Below are 25917 nucleotides of genomic sequence, written 5' to 3' on the forward strand. Positions count from 1 at the left end.
CATTGTGATTATAGCACAAAATCAAAGTACTGAAATCCATATCTGCACCTCCTTTTATAAAAACATTTTACATTCATGAGAAGAATGTGGAGCTTCAGTTTTGCTATATAATTTTTGCAAAATTTGTACAACTCAACTTGATATCATTTCTCCCCTCTTTTGTCCCTCAGGAGCATGAGCAGCTCAGCTATTCCTCCACAAGGTCCAAGGCTCCAAGTGTTATCATCACAGGTCTCAAGCCAGCCACCAAGTATATATTTCATATCAGAGTCAGGACGGCAGCAGGATACAGCGGCTATAGCCAGAAGTTTGAATTTGAAACTGGAGATGAAAGTAAGTTTTACTGAAGGGAAAAAGAAATCAAATACAATAGAAGTAGCATTTAATTCTATAGCTGTCAGACATTGAAGTTTGAATGTCTGAATCCATATGATATGCTTATCACAGAGTGACCACTGCTGTATGATAAAAAAGTAAGTAAGCCTCAGCCTCACACTTCTGGATTCTTTTTTTTTTTTGAGCAACACGTAGAAATTTGAGACCACTGTTGCAGGTGAAGGAGTGTTTCCTTCTGCAAGATTTCCTGGTTTGTCCCATATCCTTTCACTTTTCACTTAAAGATGGCCTTCCTTTTAACATCTGGAATTATTCTGAGTAAGTCTTACATGTTATGTAAGTCCAGCAGCTTCATGCAAGCTCTTACAACATAGAGGTGGAGTCTTTTCTCTATAGTTTTAAGTCCCAGAATCTATGATTAAAAAAATTAAAACTTTTACATGTATTTCAACAAGTAAGTCTACTAAATTTGCCAATGAGAAGAAAAAAACCCTACATATTCCTGAAGCACATGCAAAAAGACCTGACTCATGCTCTGAAAAATTTTACATGTATATTGATCTTATATATTACCCTGCATTTTCAAAGAAACCATGAACGAGTTATTTACCAGCGTTTGAAATAAAATGAGTGTAGTAGATATAGCACTAAAACACTCATTAATGAAATTACTTTAATTTACCAATTATGTATACTATGTTTTTCATTAGTGTTTTAGAATTCAAGTTACTTAAGCTAAAGTAGAAACTGAAAACTATACAAGTGTTTTCAAGAGCACCCATGGGTTTGTGTTCCATTTTCATTGCTTCTTAACTTCTATTTCAAAAATGTTTTAGGGACAGATTTCCAAGTACTTAATACCTAATTGGACTTTTGAAATTTTCCTAGGTACTTAAGCCAATTGGTTTGAATAGACATTAAGCACTTGGGTGCTTTCCAGAATTCTAGTAGTTCTTGTCTGCATCTACTGGTGCAATAAATACTAGCCTTTAGGCACAGTGGGTCATAAATGTTGTCAAAAGTAAATGGTATTTAAACCTCTATGAGCCTATGTCATATATGTAGAAATGTGATTTAGCCATGCAAATCAGGAAGACTGTGGTTCCTGTGACATTTCTTGCATCAGCTTTTCTGATAGAAATATCTCCTGGGAGTGAGAGTCTCTGCCTTCCAAAACCTACATCTTTTTCTCATTTGCAGTAATGCAACTGCTTGGTTGGGTTGAATGGTGAGGTAGAGTACAGTGTTAATCCAGTTTAAAATAAATTTATATATGGATCTGAACAAGTAATTGAATTCATAATTGGCAATTAACTGAGCACAGTATCAAAGACAAAAAAAAATTTAAGCTGACCACTGCTACTATAAGCAATGCTGTGGAACTTTAGTTGGTTTCAAACATGTTTGTAATCCATTAATAGTGTAGACTTGGATCCAGATGACTGAGCCAGTGGTGGCATTGTAAATGACCCTTCCATAAGATGTCATTACAAGTGTCTGAGGTCTGAAGCAGTTCAAATCTCTGTAGACATCCATAATTCCATAGTGCCTGAGGACTGTGTATATTGGAGCTCCTCTAGCTCCAACACCATAAGACAAAGAACTAAGGATGGTACTGTGAAAAGCATAAACAGTGACTTAGAAGCCTGAGTTTTTCTCCAGACTCAGTGGAGGCAGAGGATGACTAGTAGGGCTGTATGGTTCAGTCCTCCATTTTAAGGTAGAAGAACAGGTCATAGGTTAAAGTGATGCTATTATGAGTTTCACTCAGAAACAGGTAAGTATAATTTTCTTTCACTGGGAAGTGAATTACCACAGCAACAAAAACATGATCCATTAAATAATTCAGCGAAAAAATAAATAAATAAATAAATAAATAAATAAAACAAAAAACAGGTTATTTGCTTCATGTGTAATTTATTTTTTTCAAATTTAGAATGCATTTCAGAGAAACATTGGATTTTGCAATATGAAATGGTATCATAATTGATGCTTTGTTTGAAAGTTCACTGGCTTATAATAATTTATAGCATGTATGTTTCTAAATGTCTGTCTTCTCACTGCGTGGGAACACAAGTTTCCTTCAGAAACAGGGATATCTTGAAAAAACAAATTTCAGGTTTCAACACTCAACATTTAATGCCTCAATTACTACAAAGCATTCAGTGTGAATCTTGATAGTAAAACATAAATACACATTATATATTTGTTATTTACCAACATGAATTGGTTAGTCTTGTGCCTGCCTTAAAGTATTTAATTTGTTACAAAATGAGATAATTGTGTGATGGAGAGGAAATGTAGGCTTTGTTAAGGATCAGCTGAGATGAGGGTAGAGAAAAATTCTGCAGCTCAGTTTGAAATGGTACCTGGAGCTAGGTAAAAACTGCAGTTTAATTGAAATGGTAGTTCAAAGGTTTGTTACAGCTGTGGTCTTATTTAGGTATTTCTACAGTACTGCTTTAGATTTCAAAGGAAAAAAGAAAACAAAGGGAGTGCCTGGTAGTAACTATTTCTTATTTCAAATGGAAGCAGTGATCAGTCAAATGATAACCATTGCTCTCCAAATATTGTTCTACCTCAAAGCAGTATTTTGAAAGTAGTCCTATTTTAATCTTTAATGCAGCATCAGATTATTATGGTTATTCATTTGAACCCCTTTTATAACACCAACCAAACCTGTGTAACTCAGTAGCTTTTTCAGACAGTTTATGACAATAGATTAAAATATACCATCTCCAGCAATGGGAAGCTCACCATATTTATAGGGAGGTAGTTCCAGTGCTTAGCCCTTGTTATTAAAAATTTGCAACTTGTTTATGGCTTGACTTTGTTTTTTTAGCTTGTATCTTTTGACCCTTCTCTGACAAATTAAAAAGGCAGATACTATCAGGAATGTCTTCCTCTTCTAAATGTGTGTAGGCTCTTTTTAAGAATACTCTCATCTTTCCCTTAAGTGAGAAAAATGCTGTCTCCCTCTAAAAGGCAGTTCATCCAACCATTGAATCAATTTTGTAGCTCTCCAGAATTTTAGCATTCTTGGTGAAGTATAACATCAGAGCTGAACCTGATACTGAATTGAACTGGAAAAGTAAACCTGTTTATGATGCCATAAACAGTCATAACACCACTTACCTCCTTATAGTTTAGTTTTCTTTTATTTATAGATCCAAGTACTTGCAGTCTCAACTAGAGCATTGCCTTACACAATTGAATAACCAGCACATTGCAACAATTTTGTGAGTACTGCTGTATTCCAAGATACTGGCCTTCATTTAGATGCAAGGGTTGAGGAGGGTTTAAACTTGTATTGCATATTCATATAAGTGCATGTAAATGATATGTCACCCTTACTGGTGTGCACCTATCTTACCAAGCAGTCCAAGTTAAACTGTAGCAATCTGTTTTTGTCAATTACAGCTCTGGCAGTATTCATTTCAGCTGATTTTTTTTTTAATTTTTAATACATTTTCTTCTAAATTATTCTGAAAGATACCAAATAATATTAGACCAAGGTAGACTGTTACAGCTTCCTCAATCTCTACCCATTAGAAACAAGCTACTTGGTGAACATTCCACATTTGCAATTAATTTTTGTGGTCTTTCAGTTAGCCAGTTTTTAATTGATTTGAGGTGAGCTATACTGATTTTACATAAAGTTTTCATCAGAATGGTAGGAAAAATAAAGTGTTTAAAAGATCTGTGTTATCCAAATAAAATCTATCCACCGACAACCTCATAAAAATTACAGTAAACACTTCAAGTCATGTGTTTGTACATGTTATATTAGCCTCTAGAGAAAAAATTTGGGACCAGTTGCAGGAGAACAACCAAAAATATTCTATTTATTCTACTTGAATATTGATACAACTTGCTGATAAATAGTGGTGCAATGAGCAGTCCATAATTACTATTTTTCTTTAAAGTGATAGACAGATTCTAAAGAAAGTAATGGAACAGATATTCACTCTTCAGTTGTGACAGATCTATCAACATCCTAAAATGTATTGTCCTTTGCAGGACAGTGCTGTCATGCCTTTTCCAGTTTACTGGTTGAAACACTACCTGTGCTGCTGCTGTTATACAGTTTAAAATAAGATACATCATCACTAGGTGATGATCACAAGAAATTTTGGTGTAATTATTAATGGTGGTGCATGAAGCAGAAAGAAGATTAACTCTGTAGGATTCATGAAAAAACAGTTAATCATGCAATGCTGGTCTGGGTTTTTTTTGTGCAGCACCCTGACTTCCTGACCAGCAGACTGAGGCAACCATTGCCTAGGGAGTTTGCTGCCGGAGAGCTCTTCTTCCCACTGCAGAGTCAGCTGAAAGAATAAAATTTGTACTTTATTCGCGAAGGGAAATGTCATTATCTAGAAAATCAGAGAAATTCTCTCTTCAAGGAACCAGGGACAGATGAATGGATGTTGTCAGGGGTGTTTTCCACTATTAAAGCTAAGAGAAGCTGGGAAATTTCTACATAATACCTTTGAAAAGCATAGTAACTACTGCCTTTGACCGTCCTCCTTACTGCCATTTTATGCAGTCTCCCTGTTTGAGAACCTCACAGGTAAAATATTTCTAGTGAAGTTGACAGGGTTTCATATACTCCAGCACACACACGTGTACCACTGTTGTGACTATAAATTGAAGCATAACCTCAGTCATAGTTCCTTCTTTTATGTATCAGGAGTACCAACTATTTAAGTCACCACAAAAAGACTCCAGTCCTTTCTAGAATAGAAAAAAAACACGTATTCCAAAAATAAAAGATCATTTGTCCCAGCATAAACATCTTTTAATCCCTCACTGTTTTCTCTCTTTCTCTCTTTTCTTTCTTGCTGGCTTTACAGAATATGTTGAGATGGTTATTTTTTTGAAAATTTAATGATTCAAAGCATTCTTGTTTGTTTTTCTGGAGGAATGCTCTTTACTAGATCACCCCAGTGGCTCTTGTGCCTACAGGAATTTGTAAAAAATTGAATGATTTACTTCTGTTAGACAGTGCAGTGCTTGCATGCTGTGGCTCTCTTTTGCAGGGGTTGTTCTAAATCCAAGGCTGTTTTCCACACCAGGCTTCCCATCATCAGGAAAGAAATTTTTATCTGAAAGGGAACTAATTGGCTTGTTTCAGAAGGGACCCAACAGGCAGACTAGTGTGTTCGCAGTGTGGGCTACTGCTTGAGCTGAACAGACAGTGGCAAATAAACACATGATGAGTTTTAATCCAAAAGCAATGTAGATTTTCACATGGTTCAAATAAATCATATTAACATAAAAAAAAAAAGAAAAAGAGAGAGAAATACTTACAGAATACCTAGTTATGTGTTTTATTCATTTGAGGACTGTGAAAAATTAATTGGTCTGGAACCCTGATCTTGATGAAATAATAACTTTATCATAGGCGCACAGGTGGTGATTTTATTTTATTGCCAGATCTGCCGAATCCTTGCATTCTTCCTCCTCTTCTCACACCCACAATATTTTTTACTTTATCAGCCTGAAATCATGATATTTTGCATTTGCAGCCATATGTGATCTGGACCCTGAGCTCCATTCTTTCTGGAATTGCAGAGGGCGGTCCTGAATAACTGGTTCTAAAAGAGCCCAATATTGTTTCAAGCACATTCATACCATGGCAGAGAAGCTGTCCATAGGATTTTTAGAAATATATCTAGTTGCCAGTGCAAAACAGAGATTTTCTTGTTAGAATGTTTGATGTTTTGACAATAGTAAATTCAATTTCTGGATGAAACCACCAAGCAAATGAGACTGCATCCTATTTAGTAACTGTCTTGCTGGATCTGTCCTCATGTCTGCCTAGTCCTACTGTTCATTCAGTAGTAGTCAGCACTGGATACCTCAGAGTGTCTCATTTTAATCTTGAAATATTTCCTTACTATGTTTCGTATTTCCAGCCATTTGTTCTTCAAATATGACCTTGCCCTATCTGGATTCCCTACTGTATGTGCCCAGAAGCCATAGAGATTTTACTTTTGTCTGCATTTCCTGAACAAGAGCAACATCCTTGCTCATACCTCAAGCTTCTTGCACAGGCTTTCCATTCATCACTGGTCAGGAAGCTAATGTTAGTGACACTTGGAAAAAGGCTTTTCAGGCCAATACGCTGGTGCGGCCTCACCTCGAGTACTGTGTGCAGTTCTGGGCACCACAGTATAAAAAGGACATGAAACTGTTGGAGAGTGTCCAGAGGAGGGCTACGAAGATGGTGAAAGGCCTGGAGGGGAAGACGTACGAGGAACGGCTGAGGGCACTGGGCCTGTTCAGCCTGGAGAAGAGGAGGCTGAGGGGAGACCTCATCGCAGTCTACAACTTCCTCGTAAGGGGGTGTCGAGAGGCAGGAGACCTTTTCTCCATTAACACCAGCGACAGGACCCGCGGGAACGGGGTTAAGCTGAGGCAGGGGAAGTTTAGGCTTGACATCAGGAGGGGGTTCTTCACAGAGAGAGTGGTTGCACACTGGAACAGGCTCCCCAGGGAAGTGGTCACTGCACCGAGCCTGACTGAATTTAAGAAGAGATTGGACTGTGCGCTTAGTCACATGGTCTGAACTTTTGGGTAGACCTGTGCGGTGTCAAGAGTTGGACTTGATGATCCTTAAGGGTCCCTTCCAACTCAGGATATTCTATGATTCTATGATTCTGTGATTACATTCTTATGTTAATAACAGTCCTTTTTAAGATTGCCTTTCCGTTACCTGTTCCTTTTCCCACATCCTGCCTTAGATTGGAGACCATCATCTCACTGGAGCACTTGAACTGCAGCACTTCTGGAAATGTAAAGATTACCCTAACTAGGCTTTGTGTTTTTCTTACCTATTCTTCTTAAGCACTGTTGTTTACAATGTGTTGTAAATCCATCTGACAGTCAGTTACTGTCTGTTAAAGCTCCAGTTCTCACCATCTACACTTATCTATCTCACAGCTACTCACTATTATCTATCTAGCTGTCCTTCTGTCACTTTTTTATCTTTCTCTCTGCTGGAAGGTCTGCTGCCTGATAGATGTTAAATTGAAATAACTAAAGCATGTAGCTAAGAGACAGAAGAGAGCTGTCATTAGGGCTTCCAGCCCTTTTAGACCAAATACACAACCTTTTAAAAGACTTTGAAGAAATTTGCTCAAAGAACAGAGAATAGAGCTCGAGGATATTCTCCGTCTTGCACTGTGAATAAATTTACTACTATATTACTATATAATACTACTTAATATTATCCTCTTGCACTGTGAATAAATTTCTGCACAATTTTCTCACAGTCTACCCATTAAGGAAGCAAAGAAGCCTCAGATATTTCAAATCAGCCCAGAGAGAAGCTGCAATGCAGGTCCTCCTCCACACATTTGGGTGAAGAACCCAGAGGGGAGCTGCAACTTTGACAGGCCTTGAATGTAAAAAGTAGCTGATGGGAACTGACCTGATTCCAGGTTGGATGTGGAAGGGATTTCTGGACATGGTGGTAAGCGAGGAAGCTGGCCTTGTTGTTGAGCAAGAAAGCTGGAATGATGCAATTAGAAACTCTTAAACATCATTTTAAGCATGTAACCCGCGTCTGAGTTAAGCATGAAGAGTAATGTGAGTGAACAGTTCCTCTGGATAATACGCTTCTGGGTACATGGGTGTGTGATACATGTTGTAGCTGTAGAACCCATTCACCGCTTTGGCTAGTCGTATCAGTGGTGGCTACACCATGCTGAAGAACTCTGACACCCAAATATTTTAGTGGAGTATCTAATCATCTGCAAGGATAACTCATAAATCCTCCCTTATCTTTGCATTGTGCCATTCATTTTTAAAAGTATGTTTTTGTCAAAATGTACTTATAGAGCAGATGGCCAGAAAGAATGACATGTACTACCAGACCTAACAGTCACTCAGGTATGCAGGTACTAAGCTCTCTCATGAGATGACTGAAGCAGAAGCCTGGGTGATAAATCCACCTTTTGTGTCTTGGAGCACCAAGAAGGGAATTGTAGCAAACCCTATCCTCTTTCTCTCCAGTGCACAAACCTGTGTGAACTGCTGTAGGTGGACAGAACTGATCTCCCCACTCACACCACCACAGGGAGTCTAATGAGGAGAGAGAGCACTTCTTCTGCAGCATGCTTGTCCTCTCTGAAAGCACAGGGAGAGATGTAATGTCAGAAACAGGAACAGGGACAAGGGAATATGGACAAGGGCAGTAAGTTGGCAATAGTTTTCCCATTGGATCTGCTAGCTGTTTACACATTCCTGTTCCACCAGCACTTCCCCACCCCCTTGCCTATCAACTATAACTGTCAAATGGAGCATGGCCCTATAAATCATAAACTCACATTCATCCTTATAATCACAGAACTACTAAGCATCCTTGTGCGGTCAGCAGGTGCTAGGCAGCGTAAAGGAAACAAAACAGTGATTTTAGCTACACGATTAGCGGCCCTGTTGTCTAGAATAAAATTCTGGGAAAATTGCTGTGAGATTGCGTGGTTAAATGCAGCACTGTAATAAGTACACACAATAAGATAAAATACTGTTGCAGCAACTTGCTTGGCTTTGCAGTCAGAATTGTTTTTTATTTTTCTATCTTGCGTAGTTAAGAACACTCTTGAGGAGAAACACAGGGGCATATACAAACATGCCTAGCTGATGGGAAAAATTAAGGAAAAAAGGAGGAAATGACAAAAAAGAATCAAGGACATGCATAACAAAAGCAGTCTCTTATTAAAGCACTTATTATTTACAACTTAAACATTACCTTAATTAAGAGAGAAATTGGGAAGAAAAGAACAGAAAAGTCAAGGGACATGCTGAATTTAATTTGGAATGTCAAAATGCTGTAAAGATTGTAATTATCGAGTTTCCTTTATTGCCACCTTCTCCCTGTCCAGACAGTACTTTGTGGAGCCTGTGTGCAAGGACTCGCTGTATGCGTGTACAAATGCCTTCGTGTTTATATATGTGTTGTTCACTGCACTGTGCCTTTATCGATTTCTAGAAGGATCACTTCAAGCAAAAATAAGTATTTCCATCATTTTGCCTTAACTGCCTCTCTGTCAGTTTTTAACAAATCCACATTTTCCAATTATACTTGTCTGTCATTTGACATTTTTATCTGACAAGTAAATTAAGGTCATCAGGAAGTTTCAGGCTTGAAAGGCCCTTTATAATGATTTGGCTTCTTGAAAAAAAATCCTAATATATTGGACTCTGGCATCTCTGCCAACAGAGTAAAATACAAATGCTAGAAACAGAATGATCACTATTTAAGAATGTACAGTCTCAGCTAAAAATTGTATTGGTTAGACATGGAAAGAACTAAGTCAGTGGGGAATTTCTCCCCCTTTAAGAACTTGACTGTGGTTCCTGGTAAAAAATATGTGTGTTATTAAACCGAAGTATTGCAGTCTGCTTTAGCTAAAACTCCAAGCAACTCCATTCAGCATGAGTGATCCAGGACACTGACTTTTTTCATCTCAGTAGCTAGCAAAAGGTTTCTTCGGACTATAGGATCAGTTGCTACATTTGCACTCTGAACCTTAATTCTCAAACCCTGGGTGTTCTCCTTGATAATGAAAGCCTGTTGAACAAAATTCCAGCTAATTTATCAGAGCCTCTGGTTCACATTTGTTTTACTGAACTAAATATTTTTGCACAGTTCTTTTTCCTATTAAAAAGTTAAAATAAAATAAAATAAAAAATAAAATAAAATAAAATAAAATAAAATAAAATAAAATAAAATAAAATAAAATAAAATAAAATAAAAAAACTGCATTTCATTCTCTCACTTTCATTGCACAGATGGACAAGATACACTCATTTAAAACTTCCCTTACCCTTTGCAACTTCAAATCATCCCTGGCTGTCTTTGTAACATTTAGCACAACCCTTGCTAGTTAGAAATAGTATTCAACATTTGAATTCAAGAGCCTGTTACTTTTTGCATTGTTACTCGTGTGGCACCATGTTTTATATTGTATTTTTTCATCTAAACCTGACTCTGTGGAACGTAAGATAATTCAGAGCTACAGTCCCTTCCCATGGTATCACTGTACTGTTTTGGAGATTAGCTATTTAGTAAGTATTTGATAAAAGGTTTTGATACATCATTTATTGGAAGATTCATGTATTTAACTTGTCTGAGGAGAGTTTATGATCACAGATACTGAATGCCTTGTAATTTACTGCCAGTGCACATCTCCATTAAATTATATGGACAGAAACCAAATGGCAGAAATTTAACAAGTTGTTTTTGCTGAAAATTGGACATAAATTACTACTGCTTTTATTCGCTTTACTACTATTACAAAGCCAGTTTACAAAGCTAATTTTTAAGACACTCACAAATATTATTTAGAAGCCAAATGTTTTTCTTGAAAACAATTTTTTATGATGCTTTGGGGAGTTATGTGTACATTGTATCGGGCTTCATCAACTGCAAAGTGAGAGAATATAGCCTGCTGAGCTTTCTCTTTCCAGCAGCCTAGGTGATTTCCTTAAACTTTAATCATCTGATGCACAAAGAAAGCTGAAGATTTTATTTACAAGATTACAAAGCCAAAGTTTCTTCCTTGATAAATCTAAAACTTATTTTCTTTTCTGCATTTACTGCTGTTGTCCAAGGTACCTGAATAGAATTATTTATTTTTCTTTCAGGACAATCTTATGTTTCTCATAGAAAAAGAAAATCAGAATTAGGTAAATATCATATGGTAAAAATATTCAAGTGTAACTGAGTTTACTTTAAGAAGTAAAACTTTGAAGTCACAAAACAGGAGATGCGGTTCTTTTTGTATTCAGTAGTATTTGCACAATGAGGACCAGCCTAATTGTAAGTAGGTACTTTGTCAGTGTAAATATTTAATATTATAAAGAAAAAACAGTGAAAAGATCAAGCATCTGAATACTAGATAGTTTCAGATGATCTTTTTTACCTGCTAAATGTTCTACAAAAAGCAGAAGAAAAACATGAGGCATGAGAAAATCTTTTTTTTTCAATAGCTATGCCAATCACCAGAGCTTGTTATAGATAAAATTGTATAAATTTGTGTAAAACTAAATAACAGAAACACAGAATAATGTGTGAGGCTACATATTACGTGCACTTTTTGTACTTCACGTTCTACTGAGTCTAGTTTAGTATGTCTTACATGCATAGCACTGCTGCTGACTTCACTTGGGACAGTTGGATGGGGAGAAGTTTTGAATTAGATGCAAGGTTAAGCTAAAAAAAAATCAATAAATTTGTTCTAGTTTTATGTCCAAAAGCGTGTTGTAGTCAAACTTTGGTAAATTGCAAGTTAGTTTCAATTGAAAAACTTATCTGATAATGCCAGCTCCTCATTTAAAAAAAAAAAAAAAAATCTTTTCTGCCTCTTTATAATTGGGACACAGGTTAAGGTTTTTCACTTCACAGGCATATTCACATCTGATGTCTGGTCTAAGCACCAAGAAAACTACTACAGAGTAATTGCAACATTTGATCAGTGAAATTTTGTCACCCATTCCACATGAATCCAAGTACTGGAGTTTTAACCTCATTTCTTTGTGCTTCTCTTTCAGCTTCTGATATGGCTGCGGAGCAGGGACAGATTCTTGTGATTGCTACTGCTGCTGTTGGTGGATTCACTCTCCTGGTCATCCTCACTTTGTTCTTCCTGATCACTGGAAGGTAATTAATGCTACAGTGTTCTTATTTACTCAGGGTCTGTGTCATCCAACACTAAGAGTTTAAGAAGAATAGCTAAGTCATTAAACCACATTGTCAGTGCTGAAATATGGGTTAGATGTAGCTGGGTCAATGTCCTCTTTCTTCAGCACTGCTCACACTCACAGTTCTTAAAAGCCCGGCTTGGGCAGCTAAGTAATTATGTGAAATCAGGAAATAATTTATCTTTTTAAAATAAGTTTCTGGCCCTCTTGTCTGTAGAGCAAACATTTTTAAATACAATACATCTGCACCCTCAAGGCTCTGGCATTCGAAGACGAAGAAAAGAAAGGAACACAAAAACCAGTATTTATTGTAAAATGTCTTTTTATACGAGTGTTTTCCTTGGGACTTTAGGACTTCATCTGCTTCCACCAGGAAACAAAGCAAAATTTAAAAGGATGAAGACATTATGTCTCATCTCGAGATCTCTGTGAGACATCAGTGGGACCGCAGTTCTGCCATGGTTCAAAAAAGCCTGGTACTCTGTAGAGATATGAGTCCAAGCAGAGGTAGTTGGGCTCATCTCCTTCAGTAAGTTCTGTAGGAGGATCTGTGTGGGCTTTGGCCCATCTCTACCCTTTTTTCCTCTTCCTCCTGCAGATGCATAATACAAATGGTGGAAGAGCCTCCATGTAAGGAGTGTTCTCCACGGAGTTTCCTTCTTACCCAGCTTTGGGACAGAAAAAAACTGAAGTTTGGATGAGTTTCTGCACCATTCCTGGTGTTGTTTAGAGTCTGTGCTTACACAGAGGGAAGATGTTACAGTTACTTCTCTGAATGGGATAGTAATCATTACAGACCAGGCTGATATCACTTGACAGTGCTGCAATTTCAGACTTGTAATTAATTTGCTATTTTGTTGGTATAACAATACCTTTAATTTGAAAAGAAAGTCCTACCAGTGCAGGCTGGATCATTTATTTGCAGTATCCCAGTAGCCAAATATGGCACTACAGTAGCTACCATTATGTGAATTAATGCTCTGCTAAACAATAAAACAGGTTAAGTCTAGCATTCAGTTGAAGCTAATGGAAGCAGTTCACATCGAAACATGATGTGATCTCAAGTAATCTTAGAAGCTTATTTACTACAAATGACAGACTATTTCAGAGAAGAGTTACTCAGACAAAGACAAACTTTCAGAGAAAATGATTCTGCAGAATCCTTGAGTGTGTGACTCCTGAAACCTAACTAAAACTCTTTCCTCTGAAAACATTCAGTAAACTCAGGAATGGAAAAAAAAAAAAAAAAAAAAAAAAAGGAAATGGAAATGGGTTTCTATCTGGGTTTATTTCTCCTGTTTTTTAATGTTAAGGACACTGGTGACTCTCGTAGCTTTCTAACATCTTATTCAATGGGACTATTTCAATTATGTAAGATATGAATTCATTTTGATGTGCTGCTTAAATGCAGTGATAAGAGTGTATTCTGTAAAAGACAGAGCAAGAAAATTTTGAATAAATACTCAATTTACTATAGGACTGGAGGTGAATTTCTGCATGAAAAATGGGATTGGTATCCTACAGATGTGCTCTGCTTCACTGTTTAGAATTAGCAATTTGATGAGCTATCGAGTCACAGGGCTGCTGATGAGTCTATTCATAGTGGAGAGGCTGGGTTAAACAAGCACCTGCCTCTGCACTCTGCTGAGTGATTATCCACCAAGAGCAAGCAGGAAGCATGGTTGTCAATTGCAGATAGAAAAATGAAAGCGATAGTGACTTCGAGGCACAGGGTAGGTAGCGAGACCAGAGTCTTGGCTAAATTCCAGGAAGTGCAGTATTAAAATTCAGGGTCCTTATCCTTATCATTAGAGAAATTATTCCTTTCCAATGATTTTCTAGCTGGCAATAGTAGAAAATGGGGAGCTGGAACTGGAAGACTCTATCGCTGACTCTCACTGGCTTCTATAGTCTTAATTTTAGGGCTTTAGATATTTCAGAGATTTGTGGGGGATAAAGACTTGTTTCTTCAAGTGTTGCTCTGGGCAGACACTCCAAGTGTAAGAGCTGTATGAGTGTAAGTTCAGTGTTCCTCTTAGTACCTGGGATCCCACAGACCAGTTGTCCAGGTCTTAAAAATGTCACTGGCATGCTTAGTGGTCCTAGCAACTGGTGTACAATCCAAAGATTTCCACAGAAGCTGAGAATCCCATGGTTACCGTTTCCCTCCATTAGGGTACGCAACTGTGAAAATGACTTCCTGCTAATTTTGATAGCTTAAGAAGTTTCTGCCCTTCAGATGTTCATCGTCACCTCTATAGCAGCGAAAGCATTTGTCAGTGTTCCTAATCTTTTTCAGTAGTTTAAATGAACCATTGAGAGGAGGTGGGTGTGTTCACATATTTCCCATTTCTCTGTGGTTACTATTTTACTGCATACACTATCCATAATTATAGTTTATTTTGTTAGGCTGATTATGAACACAAAAAAGCCAGTCATTTTGTCAAAGCTTATTATGGAACTGAATTTCTGTACACCAAAGCGTATGTCCACATGCACTGCTGTTGGTGCCCAGATAGCCCTTAGCCCTCAGCCTAGCCCTTAGCTCCAGAGGTTTCCCTCTAAGTCATCCTTCTTAGGCTGCTCAGTGAGTAAGAGCTGTAAGACCGAGAGCAAATCTTATGTTAGTTTCTTGACCCTAAACAGTTACTCCCATCATTGGGCCCTCTAAATGGGCACTAACAGTCCCACAGATAGACAGCATTAAAATTAGGAGAGGTTTTGTTAGAGGGAACCTGAAATCTTGCCATGTGGCAGTTTTCTCCAGCATAACCTTGAATTGCCAGGTAAGGTTGCTAACTGTTCATGAATATCAACAGGGTTTAGCATTGTTTGCCAAGGATTTGCAATCATCCAGGCCTATGCTAAATTACTGTATTCACATAGCAGGCTACATACAGTTTATCCTATGAGATAGCAGCTATCTTATGAGAAATAACAAATCTGCCTAACAGACTGAACAGAGCTAATCAGAAGTAAAAAATAGCAGTCTTAATGGGGAAAAAAAAATCCTTTTTCATGAAATATGTTGAAGTCAAAGAACTTATTATATTATGAAGAAATTATGAGCTTTTTTGACCCACTGGGTATAAAAGGTAATAGCATAAGGTTTAATTTGCCTAAGCCAGTGTATGCAAAGTATTTAAGATTCTTTCGAACTTGGAAATAAGGTATTGCATGAAACTTCACTAGTCGTTTTCACTACTCATCCAACTGTGATTTTTTTTCATTGGTATCTAATTTGCTGTAGCTCTTTGTGTGTCTTTCTCTTTTCAGTTTCACAACTAAATCTCTTGATTCAGAATGCAAAATTTTGGCTTTTATAAATCTGCAGATAAAACAATGTACATTTATTTTATATATGACAACCATTTTAATTTAAACCTCACTTGCTTTTCTTAAAAGATGCCAGTGGTACATAAAGGCCAAAATGAAATCTGAAGAAAAAAGAAGGGCTCACTTGCAAAATGGACATTGTAAGTAGTTTAACACTGTGTTACATAAAATCTATATTAGGTTTTAAATGAAGAACGTTCATTGTTTTCTGTGCGTCCTTTGCCCTTCATGTTTTAATCTGGCCATTTGAATAGTTCCTTATTGTCTGCACCATCAAGACTGTGTTTATTTCTATGTTCTCTTGGACAATTTCACCAAATTCACTCCAGTGAGTAAGGGTTTTTTTTTTTAGTACTCTATTAATCACATTTATCAGTTTTCCAGGTGTATTTCTGTGAGTTCACAACTGGTCTGGACCCTATTGAACGTCTGCCTCAGAATAATGCTCTTGGTTACTGTGTGCCATATTTGTAGCCAGTTCTCTTTGACTATTAATGCCTTTTGGGATCTACACTTCCGGCCACTCAAGAAATAAAAAGTAGAATGGGTTGCGTTCTCTCACATTCTTTCTCAGTGATCAGGACTCTGAGAGAAAAGCTCTCATGAGCAGTATATTAGTTATTTAGCTCAGTTTAGCTACTTAATTGATATTACTAGCTTCGTCATTTTATGTTGGAGTAGCTAAAAGAAGTTTTTATTTACTTCTAGAAAGGGTGTTATATTTTTATTATTTTTTTATTCATTTTTGAAAACATCCCTGGAAATACTATGATCAAGACTGAAGCTATGTCACGAGAAATAAAATCCTGCTTCAGTTGACTACACTATATCCCCTATTTCATGCTGACACAAAGCTTCACCTAAGAGGCTTCCCATTCTTTGGGAGTTATCTCAGCATCAGACTCAAGAGGGTATTTACCTGATCATGCATGTCCTCCACAGAACCAAGGATCAAGAGGAATTACTGTGATTTACCCCAATAGCCAGGACTGTATTGCCAATAATATTCCCTCCTTTACAATGGGAGCACTCACTGGCTTCACAAGTACCTTTTTCATGCTAGTAGCAATCTTTGCCTGACTGCTGAGTACTTACAGATTTGGTATCTAGCATCTCAACCTGAAACAAGATATGAGGCTGCACAGTTTCTATGGGGTCACCTCCCCTAAACAAGCTGAAGATGTTTTAAAAAACAAATTCTGCTGTTAGCATTTGTTAGCACTTCTTAGCATTTCCCGTTTCTTAGCTTAGTCATGTCCGTGCTTTATCTCCTATGCTGCTGTTGCAAGCAGAGAAGAACCACCTCCTGTTTATCCTACCTCCGTCCCTTGGGAACTCTGCATGACTCTGAGGAAGATTTCAGGGAATATACTCTTTGAAGAAAGTTAGAAAGGGGTCCATAATCTTGCTGGTAATGTGGAATCACATGATGTGCTTCCCATTTCTGAATGGTGTGTGTACTCTATCAGCATTGGTCCAAATGGGTGTTGCAGGTGACTTAATGAAGCCCAGTCATATTTGTACATCCTTAACTAGGTCTCACCTAATGTATTTAGACTCATCAGATAAGGAAGTAATTTAAACTCATCTACTAAGTGATAAGAGGAAGAAGGCTGAGTGGTACTTAATTCTTTTAAAGAGGTTCTCTGGACCCAGCTGCAATACTCTCCTCTTATCGTGCTAAATTAATGCGTTATCTACATCAATGTCTGTTAATGAATTGAAAGTTTTCCAGAACTTAATCACTACATTGCAGGAGCCTAAAGAATTTCTTATCCAGATAGTCCAAGAGAAACAACATAAGTTCATGGACATGCTACATTCAGGAACACAAGGGATATTAGCCATGCCAGAAAAATGATGCCTTGCTGGAACCTGCCAAAGCAGTCTGGCACCAACCCACTGTTGCTGCAGCCATCTCCAAGGAAGCAGACAGAAATTATCAAAGCCTTGTAAATGGATTTGGATATTTTTTGTTCTCATCTTGCACCTGGCTCTTTGGTTGTGCAAGCTGATCAGAATAGAACAAAGCAGCACAGTCCTCCAGGACCCATTCTCAGAGAAGAGGATCTCAAAGATTGGACCTGTTTGGCAAAACAAATGTTCATCCATCCACCAGTAAAAGACAGGAGTAAATTAGCAAACAGTGTTTTCAAAGTAAAGGACAGATTGTCTAAATTGTCCAAGGAGTAGCAAAGGAGGACACAAAATCTTTGAACATAATCACTGTCAATCGTGGGGATCAGCTTTTCACCATATCTTTGAGGCTTCACTTGGTGTCTCTGTAGACATCCTTTCAGCTGAACAGCACAGAGCTCATATTTTCCCTTGTGACTTGCTGAATTTTCCAAGGTTATAGTTTCCAAATTTACCATCTGTACTTGAAAAATTCCTTCAGGATGTGAGCTAAGTGAAGAGGCACCAAGGAGCCTCTTTAGACCAAAATACTAAGTATCAGTTGGAACGGAAATGCTTACCAAAAAAAAAAATAAAATTAAAAAAAAAAGTACTTTGACTTACCTAAAATAGCATTTATCTCAAAACTTAGGAAGGGCTGTTATTTTCTCAGGAGTTGCTTGGTTCAGCTGTGACAGAGACAGAACTGCATAAGAGTTTGACACTGTCTTATCAATTGAAATCCAAAGACTGAGTTTTCCAAAGGCCTTTGACTTTTTTGTTCCTCTGGCACCTGTGTAGCCAGCAAACGTGATAATACCTAGATGTATACATAAAATTCAGAGAACCCAATGCCTATATTTTCTCTGGGGTTTACACTGACACTGGTTATCAGTTATCATTGCAAGCTGAAGGGAAGTCTGATGTAAGAATGCATTGCAACAATCCTGATGACATACCCATGCTTTCAGTCACCTAGAATATCTCAAGAGATTTGAGCAGGGTTCAGCAGGACCTTGCTTGCAGTTTCAAGGAGCAATTTTAAATGCTTTTGATTGTGTCGGAAAATTAATATCTATATTGTTATAATGTGTGAGTATCAAAGAATGCTTGTTTCCTAGTATTCTCTCTTTTTTGCAGTACGTTTCCCAGGAATCAAAACATACATTGATCCAGACACATATGAAGACCCATCTCTTGCTGTCCATGAATTCGCAAAGGAGATTGATCCCTCAAGAATTCGCATTGAGAGAGTCATTGGGGCAGGTAAAAGCAAACACACTCAAAAACTGTCTATGAATGGAAAGACTACTTTTCTGAAGTTGTCATGATAATGCAAGTGGTTAAGTCGTTAAAAATGGCATATTTCCCTGATAGTCCAGTTTATTCTCAAGTGTCTTTCATTTTCTGAAGTTACAGCAGCAGCCTTCCTGTCCAGCTGCTACTAAGGATCTCTGTGTGCCTGTTCTCCCATAACAGCTCAGTTATTTCAATAAGCTTTGTGGAGGTTTGGTACAGACAGGCCGTCTAAATAAATTAGATACCCATGAGAAAAGATTAGCTTATGTATGGTTAGCATAAAGACTACTGTACTTATCTAATTCAGTCTTTGACTGAATAAAGATGTGTTATATAAGGTAAATGTGCACTATGAAAATATAGTAATTTTTACTTGATTTGGATTAGCTGTGTGGTAGGCCCACTTGATTCTGTCTTTTCCCTGAAGATACATTTGACAAAGATACTGGATTTCCTTACAGAGAAGAAACAACATGTAAAGATCGGTCCTCTAAAACCATTTCTTTCAACTTGTGTTCGGACACTCTAGGACAGGTGGCAAGTAATTATTGTTTACTGAGGACCTACAGAGATGAGGCTCAAAATGTTCTTAAGAGGTAACCAAAATAGTGGATCTCAGTGCATGCATTGTGACCAACGTGTCATTCAGAAGGCCCACCACATTTTTTTGGTGTTAAAGCAAATCAAAAGGAGAAAGAGGCTGTCAGGGAGAGTCTGGAGTTCACTGGCATGCATTACATCCTCAGCGATACTATGTGCACACTGCCATATTCCAATGCCCATCTTTGAGCAATCCATTCTTGACCTTCTTTAACAATACTTTTTTTTTTCTTTTGCTTAATAAATAAATGCCAGCATAAATGACTGATTTTTTGAACTTTTTTACTTGTTCTAACTTTAATGACATCAAGAAAAAAAAAAATCATGATACAACAGAGAGCAAAATTCAGTTACACCTTGTGGAAGAGCGTCAGTAAGGAAAAAAGAGTAAAGAAAGTAATTCTGTAATTTGCTCATAGTGACCCCACTACAGAATTTGTGCTGTTGTCAGGAAAATTTCCATAAGAATACCTAATGCATTACGAGCCTTCTTTTTACCTTTGTTTCATACATCTTAGTCACTCAAGAAACGAGGTATTTTTCAGCTGAGATCCCTCATTTAATGATACTTTATTATGCTGATAGCAATGGAAATGACTCCAGTGTTGCTAAAAGGTGTTTATACACTAGGAAATCTCATGCAAATAATATAATAGACATAAAGCCTGGACTGTTAGCAGAGAAAAGGATGTATTGACCTGAAAGTAAGAGAGAAAATTTGGTTTCACCCTGCAGTCAAAACTCTAAAGAGTACTTTAGAGTTTTACCTGATTGCTAAAGCTAGATAAGGTGTAGCTGGCACTGTGCGCCATTGCAATTAGCTTGAGAAAGCCCTTAGAGGGCTGACTTTTGCAGATAATATTCTATTTGATTTGTTGTATTTCTTCGTTTTCTTCAGACATACTATAGATATTGATGTCTTAGATTACAAAGCATGTTGAACTACCTTCAGTATTGGAATGACTGCTGATTTCTGAGGAGTTGAATATGACAGAGAAGGGCTGAGCTTACTGATTTTTGTTCAGGTGAAAACTGTGTCCTTATTCTCAACTTAATTCATTTATGAAAATTTCTTACTCAGCTTCCCTTTCCCTTCTGTTGTGTCTTCGGGGGTGAATTTTTGCCTGCTTTGACATATTTTATTTTTATACTTTTTATCTTCTAAAATTACTTAAATAATCTGTCATCTTCAAAGATATTTGCCCAGTAGGACTTGCAAACTGTGTGCGATGAAATTTAAACCCATTTCCATGTAGGCGAGATACAGGTTAAATACTGTGCCTGAGGCAGGGAGAGTACAAATTCTCACAGAGTTCTTGAATAGCTGCTAGGAGACATGACATATCATTATAATTCACAGCAGTCCTGAAGCTTCCTTTATGCTTTCTTTCTGATTCCATACTAAACATTGCAACTAGATGTAAAATGGATTTCCTATCAGAGGAGAATTACTCCTGTAAAAAACAAAAAAGATGTTTACAATTTTCACCTCAGTGAAATTTAAAAATAAAATATTTTACCAAATAAATCATTAAAACCTTTTTAAAAATTGAATTAAGAATGGTATTTCTTAAATAGGTGTTGTTAGAACATTTTATTTTGATCAATGATTTTCATTCTGAATTTCTGTAACTTTTATTTTTCAAAACAAATTATTTCTATTCAAGAACTAAAAACTTTTATTTTGCAAAATGTCAGAGTAGAACATAACAAATATTTGATTTTTGTTTTCTAGCATTTCTGGACAATAAATTTTTGAAGGCAATCTTTTCCTGAAGCAGTTTCAAATTTGCTTTTTCTATAGAACAAGTCATGTCCAAAAGCCCTTCATAATTCACTAGTTGCAGTGCAGGTGAATTTGGCAGTCAAGTTCTTTTCCCAGCTTCTTTTTTCAGCTTGCCAACCTCTGTACCTATGTTGTCTTTTAAAGTATTTGCTAATTATGACCTTGGGCGGTGTGCATTGGTAATATACGTTATATTATTTGAATAATCTTTTGCAACTATCTGAGGGTAAGTCAGAAGTAATATTCTAAAGTAGAACAGTAAATGATTATCTCATTTCTGATGACAGCACTGTAAAAAGTTAAAATCTAAACTCTCCACTTACCCCAGATACAAATAAACTTTCAACTTGAAAAACCCAGGGCTTCCTCTTTTATTGTTTTTGTCCTATGTTTCCCTCTGCTGTACAGATACTTCTGAATGCTTTACTAGACATTGGGATTTCTCTAAAGTCCTTCATTAGCAATATTATACAATTGTGTCTGTTCCTTCATGCCAAGTGCTAGTAGCATAAGGGTAATACTAAGTTACATGAAAAAAAAAAAAACAAGTGCTTAAAATCATTGGTTACACATACACACAGTTCCACATTGTGTTATTTTTTCTGTAAGCAATTAAAAACTGATTCAGAGAGGTGGCATCAAATGGTCAAATTGAAAAAGTATGAAGATCTTCAAGCAGTGACAGCAGATTGGAAAATAGCCTTTCATAGTTATAAAGATCAAGATGACACTTGGCCTGCAACTGTCAAAGACATACATCATAACCAAAATAAAAAGAGAATGTCTAAGCGTTTAATTGTAGGAATAAGCATTCCTGTTGCAAGTTCATATAATTAGGCAGATTATAATAATAAATGCAGTAAAAAGCAGTAAAAAGTTAAGAAAGGGTGCTGAGCTCATAAGACATCGTTACTTTGAGAAAAAAAAATGATTTTGTGCAATCTCTTGTGAATATCCTTTTTCAAATCATTATAGTGGACATTTACTGAGCTGATGTTTTTGAATACAGCCACTATATTCCACAGGGCCAGTTAATTGACCTTGCGACCTCAGCTCTCCCAGTCCTCCCCTCTGACCTGCTTTTGGTGTTCCAGTACATTTAGAAACTCTCCAAACTACTGTCCTCCCTTCTGGTGCTTTGGTGCAAATAAAGCAAATAAAATACTGACTTTGCAAGGTTCTTTCTAAACTGTTCATACTTCAGTCCTACACTTACTCCATTTGTACACACAATAGTAGGCAGACCTGCATTAAAGTAACAAAATATGCACATAAATCTAGATTCAAAACTGTTGGTCTTTTTTTTTATCATTAATTCTAAATATTCCATCAGATCTCCCATTGGTTCATCACAAAGTTTAACAGGTGCCTTTTTGCCAATTCCCACAATTTGCCTTTTCTTCACTGCTGTAGGTTTTCTTCATGTTATCCCTTTCAGCATCACTTTGTGTTGAGCTCACTTGCACCTACTGACATGCTATGACATCCTTTGGTTTTGTCCTTCCTGAGACACTATTTTTGCCTCATCTCTTCTTGCACTTTAGTTTAAAGCTTCAGCCCTTCTTGGGAGGAATTCCCAGACAAATCTTTGTCAAGTCTCTCTTAAAAGTTATACTTTGTGTTTTCTTTATTAAAAGGTAGCGACATAAGGAAGAGGCCAACTCTTCAATTTTTCAGACAGTATGGTTTATTATTTTATATTCTAAAGCTTCTGTCAATTTTCCCACAGGTCTAATGACTAAAACTGGAGGAAATGAGCTGGTTTTGATGCTGCAACCTTTCAGTTTTATAAACAGCAATTCTGTGTTGTCAGATACTTCTTTTGATCTCATGTTTGTGGTGGTTTTACCCAGCTGGGCAGCTGAGTTCCACCACAACTGTGCTCTCACTTCCCTTTCTCAGAGGGAAAGGGGGAAAAATATGATGGAAAGGGCTCAAGGGTTGAGATAAGGACAGGGAGATCACCAACCAATTACTACCATGGACAAAACACACTCAGTGTAGAGAGATTAATATAATTTATTGCCTCTGACTAGCAGACTAGAACAGTGAGAAACTAAAAGCAAACCAAAAACACTGTTCACCCCATCCACCCTCTTTCACCTCCTCCCCCTGAGTGGCGCAGGGGAACAAGGAATGGGGTCTGTGGTCAGTCCCTGACACTTCGTCTCCGCCGCTCCTTCACAGCCCCTCTCTGCCCCTGCTCCCCGTGGGGTCCCTTCCACGGGATGCCATCCTTCCTGAACTGATCCTGTGGGGGCTGCCCACAGGCAACAGCTCTTCAAGAACTGCTCCCACATGGCTCCATACCATGCGGTCCATCCCCCAGAAGCAAACTGCTCCGGCACAGGTCCCCCACGGGTGGGTGGCATTTCCCCCCAGACCCTCTGCTCCTGCGTGGGCTCCTCTCCACAGGCTGCAGCTCCGGCCCAGGGCCTGCTCCTGCAGGGGCTCTCCATGGGCCACAGCCTCCTCCAAGACACATCCATTTGCTCCACCGGGGGCTCCTCCACCCATGGGGGGGCTGCAGCGTGGAGATCTGCTCCATGTGGGACCCATGGGCTGCAGGGGGACAGCCTGCTCTACCAGGGGCCTCTCCACAGGCTGCAGGGGAACTGCTGCTGTGTGCCTGCAGCACCTTCTGCCCTCCTGCACTGACCTGGGGGTCTGCAGGGCTGGTTCTCACTCCTTGCTCTCCCAGCTGCTGTTGCACAGCAGGTATTTTTTTCCCCTTTTGTAAATCTGCTCTCGCAGAGGCACAACGAACATCACTTATTGACTTGTCTCAGGACAGTGGCAGGTCCTTTTAGAGACGGCTGAAGCTGGCCCTTGTCTAACATGGGGCTGCTGCTGGACTCCTCACAGAGGCCATCCCTGCAGCACTCAGCTACCAGAATCTTGCCATACAAACCCAACACAGTGTAGCAATACAGGTCTGTATATCGGACTTTTAAGTGACTGACTATTCCTGTTTCGCTTTAAATAACACGTATTTTATGACTGGATGAGAAAAGGGATGTGTGGCTTGCATAAGGCATGTTTCTGGAGTGCTCAATTAGCTTATTTTTGCATAACATACAATAAGACATGTCAGTTTTATATCATTAAAACATAGATTATTTACACATTATTAAAACTGAACAGACAATGAACTCTAGTTCACTCTAGTTATCACCAGCTTTTTCCCTGGAGCAAGGAATGGTGTTGACTTCGTTGACATCTGTCTCTTAGCTTCTACTTACTACCCATGCAGTCACGAACCTTTAGTGCTGCAGGGCCAGTATTTGTCTTGTTTATCTTCCATCTGAACAATCAGATTCTTAGATTTAAAAAATCCCTTTTGTTGAATACATTTCCCTTTCACTTAAAGTAATTTAAAATTCTTTCTTTATCTTAACAGAAGTCCAGAAAAAAATATTCTGGAAGGGAATCTTGTCAGAATGTTTCTCAGCATAAATAGTTCAACACTTTAAGTGATATTATTGATCCCTATCTAGTTTAAACCAGAACTAGAAATTATTACACATACCTTAGGTTTCAAAATGTAATAACTGTCTGGTTGACATCACACCACAAAAAAAAAATGCTGCTAGTCTTTATGTTTATCAGTTCATCAGTCGCAATATCCAAGGGGAGTATTCTGCCTGTACAAATTATTAATTCAGAAAAGGGAAAAGAGACAGATCAGGGCAAGACATGGTGTTCCTTCTCCCACTTCGGATGTTATACAGATAATAAATCTTGGGTTTGTAAGTCCTTCAAGTGCCTTTTTCAGTTTAATTCATTTCAAAACACTTGCTGAACAACTCTACAGTCCCTAAGGTATCAATGCTATTATTTCAGAAATTCTGAAGTTGTAGTACTGTCTTGTATTATATTTTAATAGCAAAAAAATTTATTCCATAACCAGTGCTTTCCAATTTTTTCTAAAAAATGAGATTTTGCAGCTTACAAATTTATTTTTCTTGAAATATCTTCAAAAACTGGATATGAAGGTTTTAATATTTATTTTCCTTGACACTTTGTTTCAGCAAGAGAAATAACTTATTTTTCTTTCTAATTTTAAGATGACTTAATTAAGTTTGAAAAACCAGTAAGATTTTCTGTTTGTTTCTGGCCTCATAAGGCCATGGCTTTAGAGAGAAATTCTAACACTGCTGGATATATCACAGAATAAAACAATTGATATACCATGCCTATGTGATGTGGGTTAGGCAGAATACAACTTGTTCAATCTAAACATCAGAAAGCACTGGCACAGATTGCCCAGGGAGATTATGGAGTCTCCATCCTTGGAGATCTTCTAAAGCCACCTGGACATTGTTCTGGGCAACCTGCTCTAGGTGTCTCTGTTTGAGGAGGGGTATTGAACTGGGGATTAAACTTCATGGATTCCTTTCAACCTCAACCATTCTGTGATTCTGTGACTCTGTATCCTTCCAAACATTCAGGTTTCATTATTTTGTTTTATGGTAGAATTTTGAAAGTCTATATTAACTACTGCTTTTTCAGTGGCCCTAGTCGGGCAAACGGTTTTAAGCAGAGTCTTCTATGAGATAAGGGGAATACATGTAAATCATATAGGAAATTCTCTTGCCAACGCCCCCATTTTGTCAAAAGATTCCCAGAGCATTAGTCTTGTGACATGTATGTTTACACACATTACATATCTTTAGGGAAGCTCACACTTTTATAAAGCTCACATTTATTTTCAAAATAAGATAAAAATAAATGAAATAGGGTATTTTGATAGAAAGATGACCTGGAAAACTTGGCTTTCGTTAGCTGTTTAAGAATAGGCTAATTTATTCAGAGTTATGTTCCACATCTGTTAACTGCACTCTTGCACTTGATGATGTCTCTGTTTTGAAGTGAAAGGCCAGCTATCAAATTGTGTTGTTTTTTTTTTAATCCCTCCAGTCTTCTTGTGTCTTATTGACTACATGGTTTTA

The 25917-nt window shown here is 37.7% G+C and overlaps 1 protein-coding gene across 13 annotated transcripts in view; it reads left to right on the forward strand.

Annotated features, from left to right (window-relative positions):
• Nucleotides 1-25917, forward strand: part of EPHA6 (EPH receptor A6) — a 520880-nt gene that overhangs the window by 372806 nt on the left and 122157 nt on the right. For all 13 annotated transcript variants that reach the window (XM_072025112.1, XM_038183870.2, XM_072025089.1 and 10 more), the window contains 4 exons: nt 171-333; nt 11899-12007; nt 15454-15524; nt 18421-18546. In XM_072025112.1, the coding sequence (XP_071881213.1) occupies nt 171-333; nt 11899-12007; nt 15454-15524; nt 18421-18546 (469 nt within the window). The remainder of the gene's footprint in view (nt 1-170; nt 334-11898; nt 12008-15453; nt 15525-18420; nt 18547-25917) is intronic.

This window comes from Anas platyrhynchos, chromosome 1, assembly GCF_047663525.1.
Source record: "Anas platyrhynchos isolate ZD024472 breed Pekin duck chromosome 1, IASCAAS_PekinDuck_T2T, whole genome shotgun sequence".
Taxonomy (NCBI): Eukaryota; Metazoa; Chordata; class Aves; order Anseriformes; family Anatidae; genus Anas; species Anas platyrhynchos.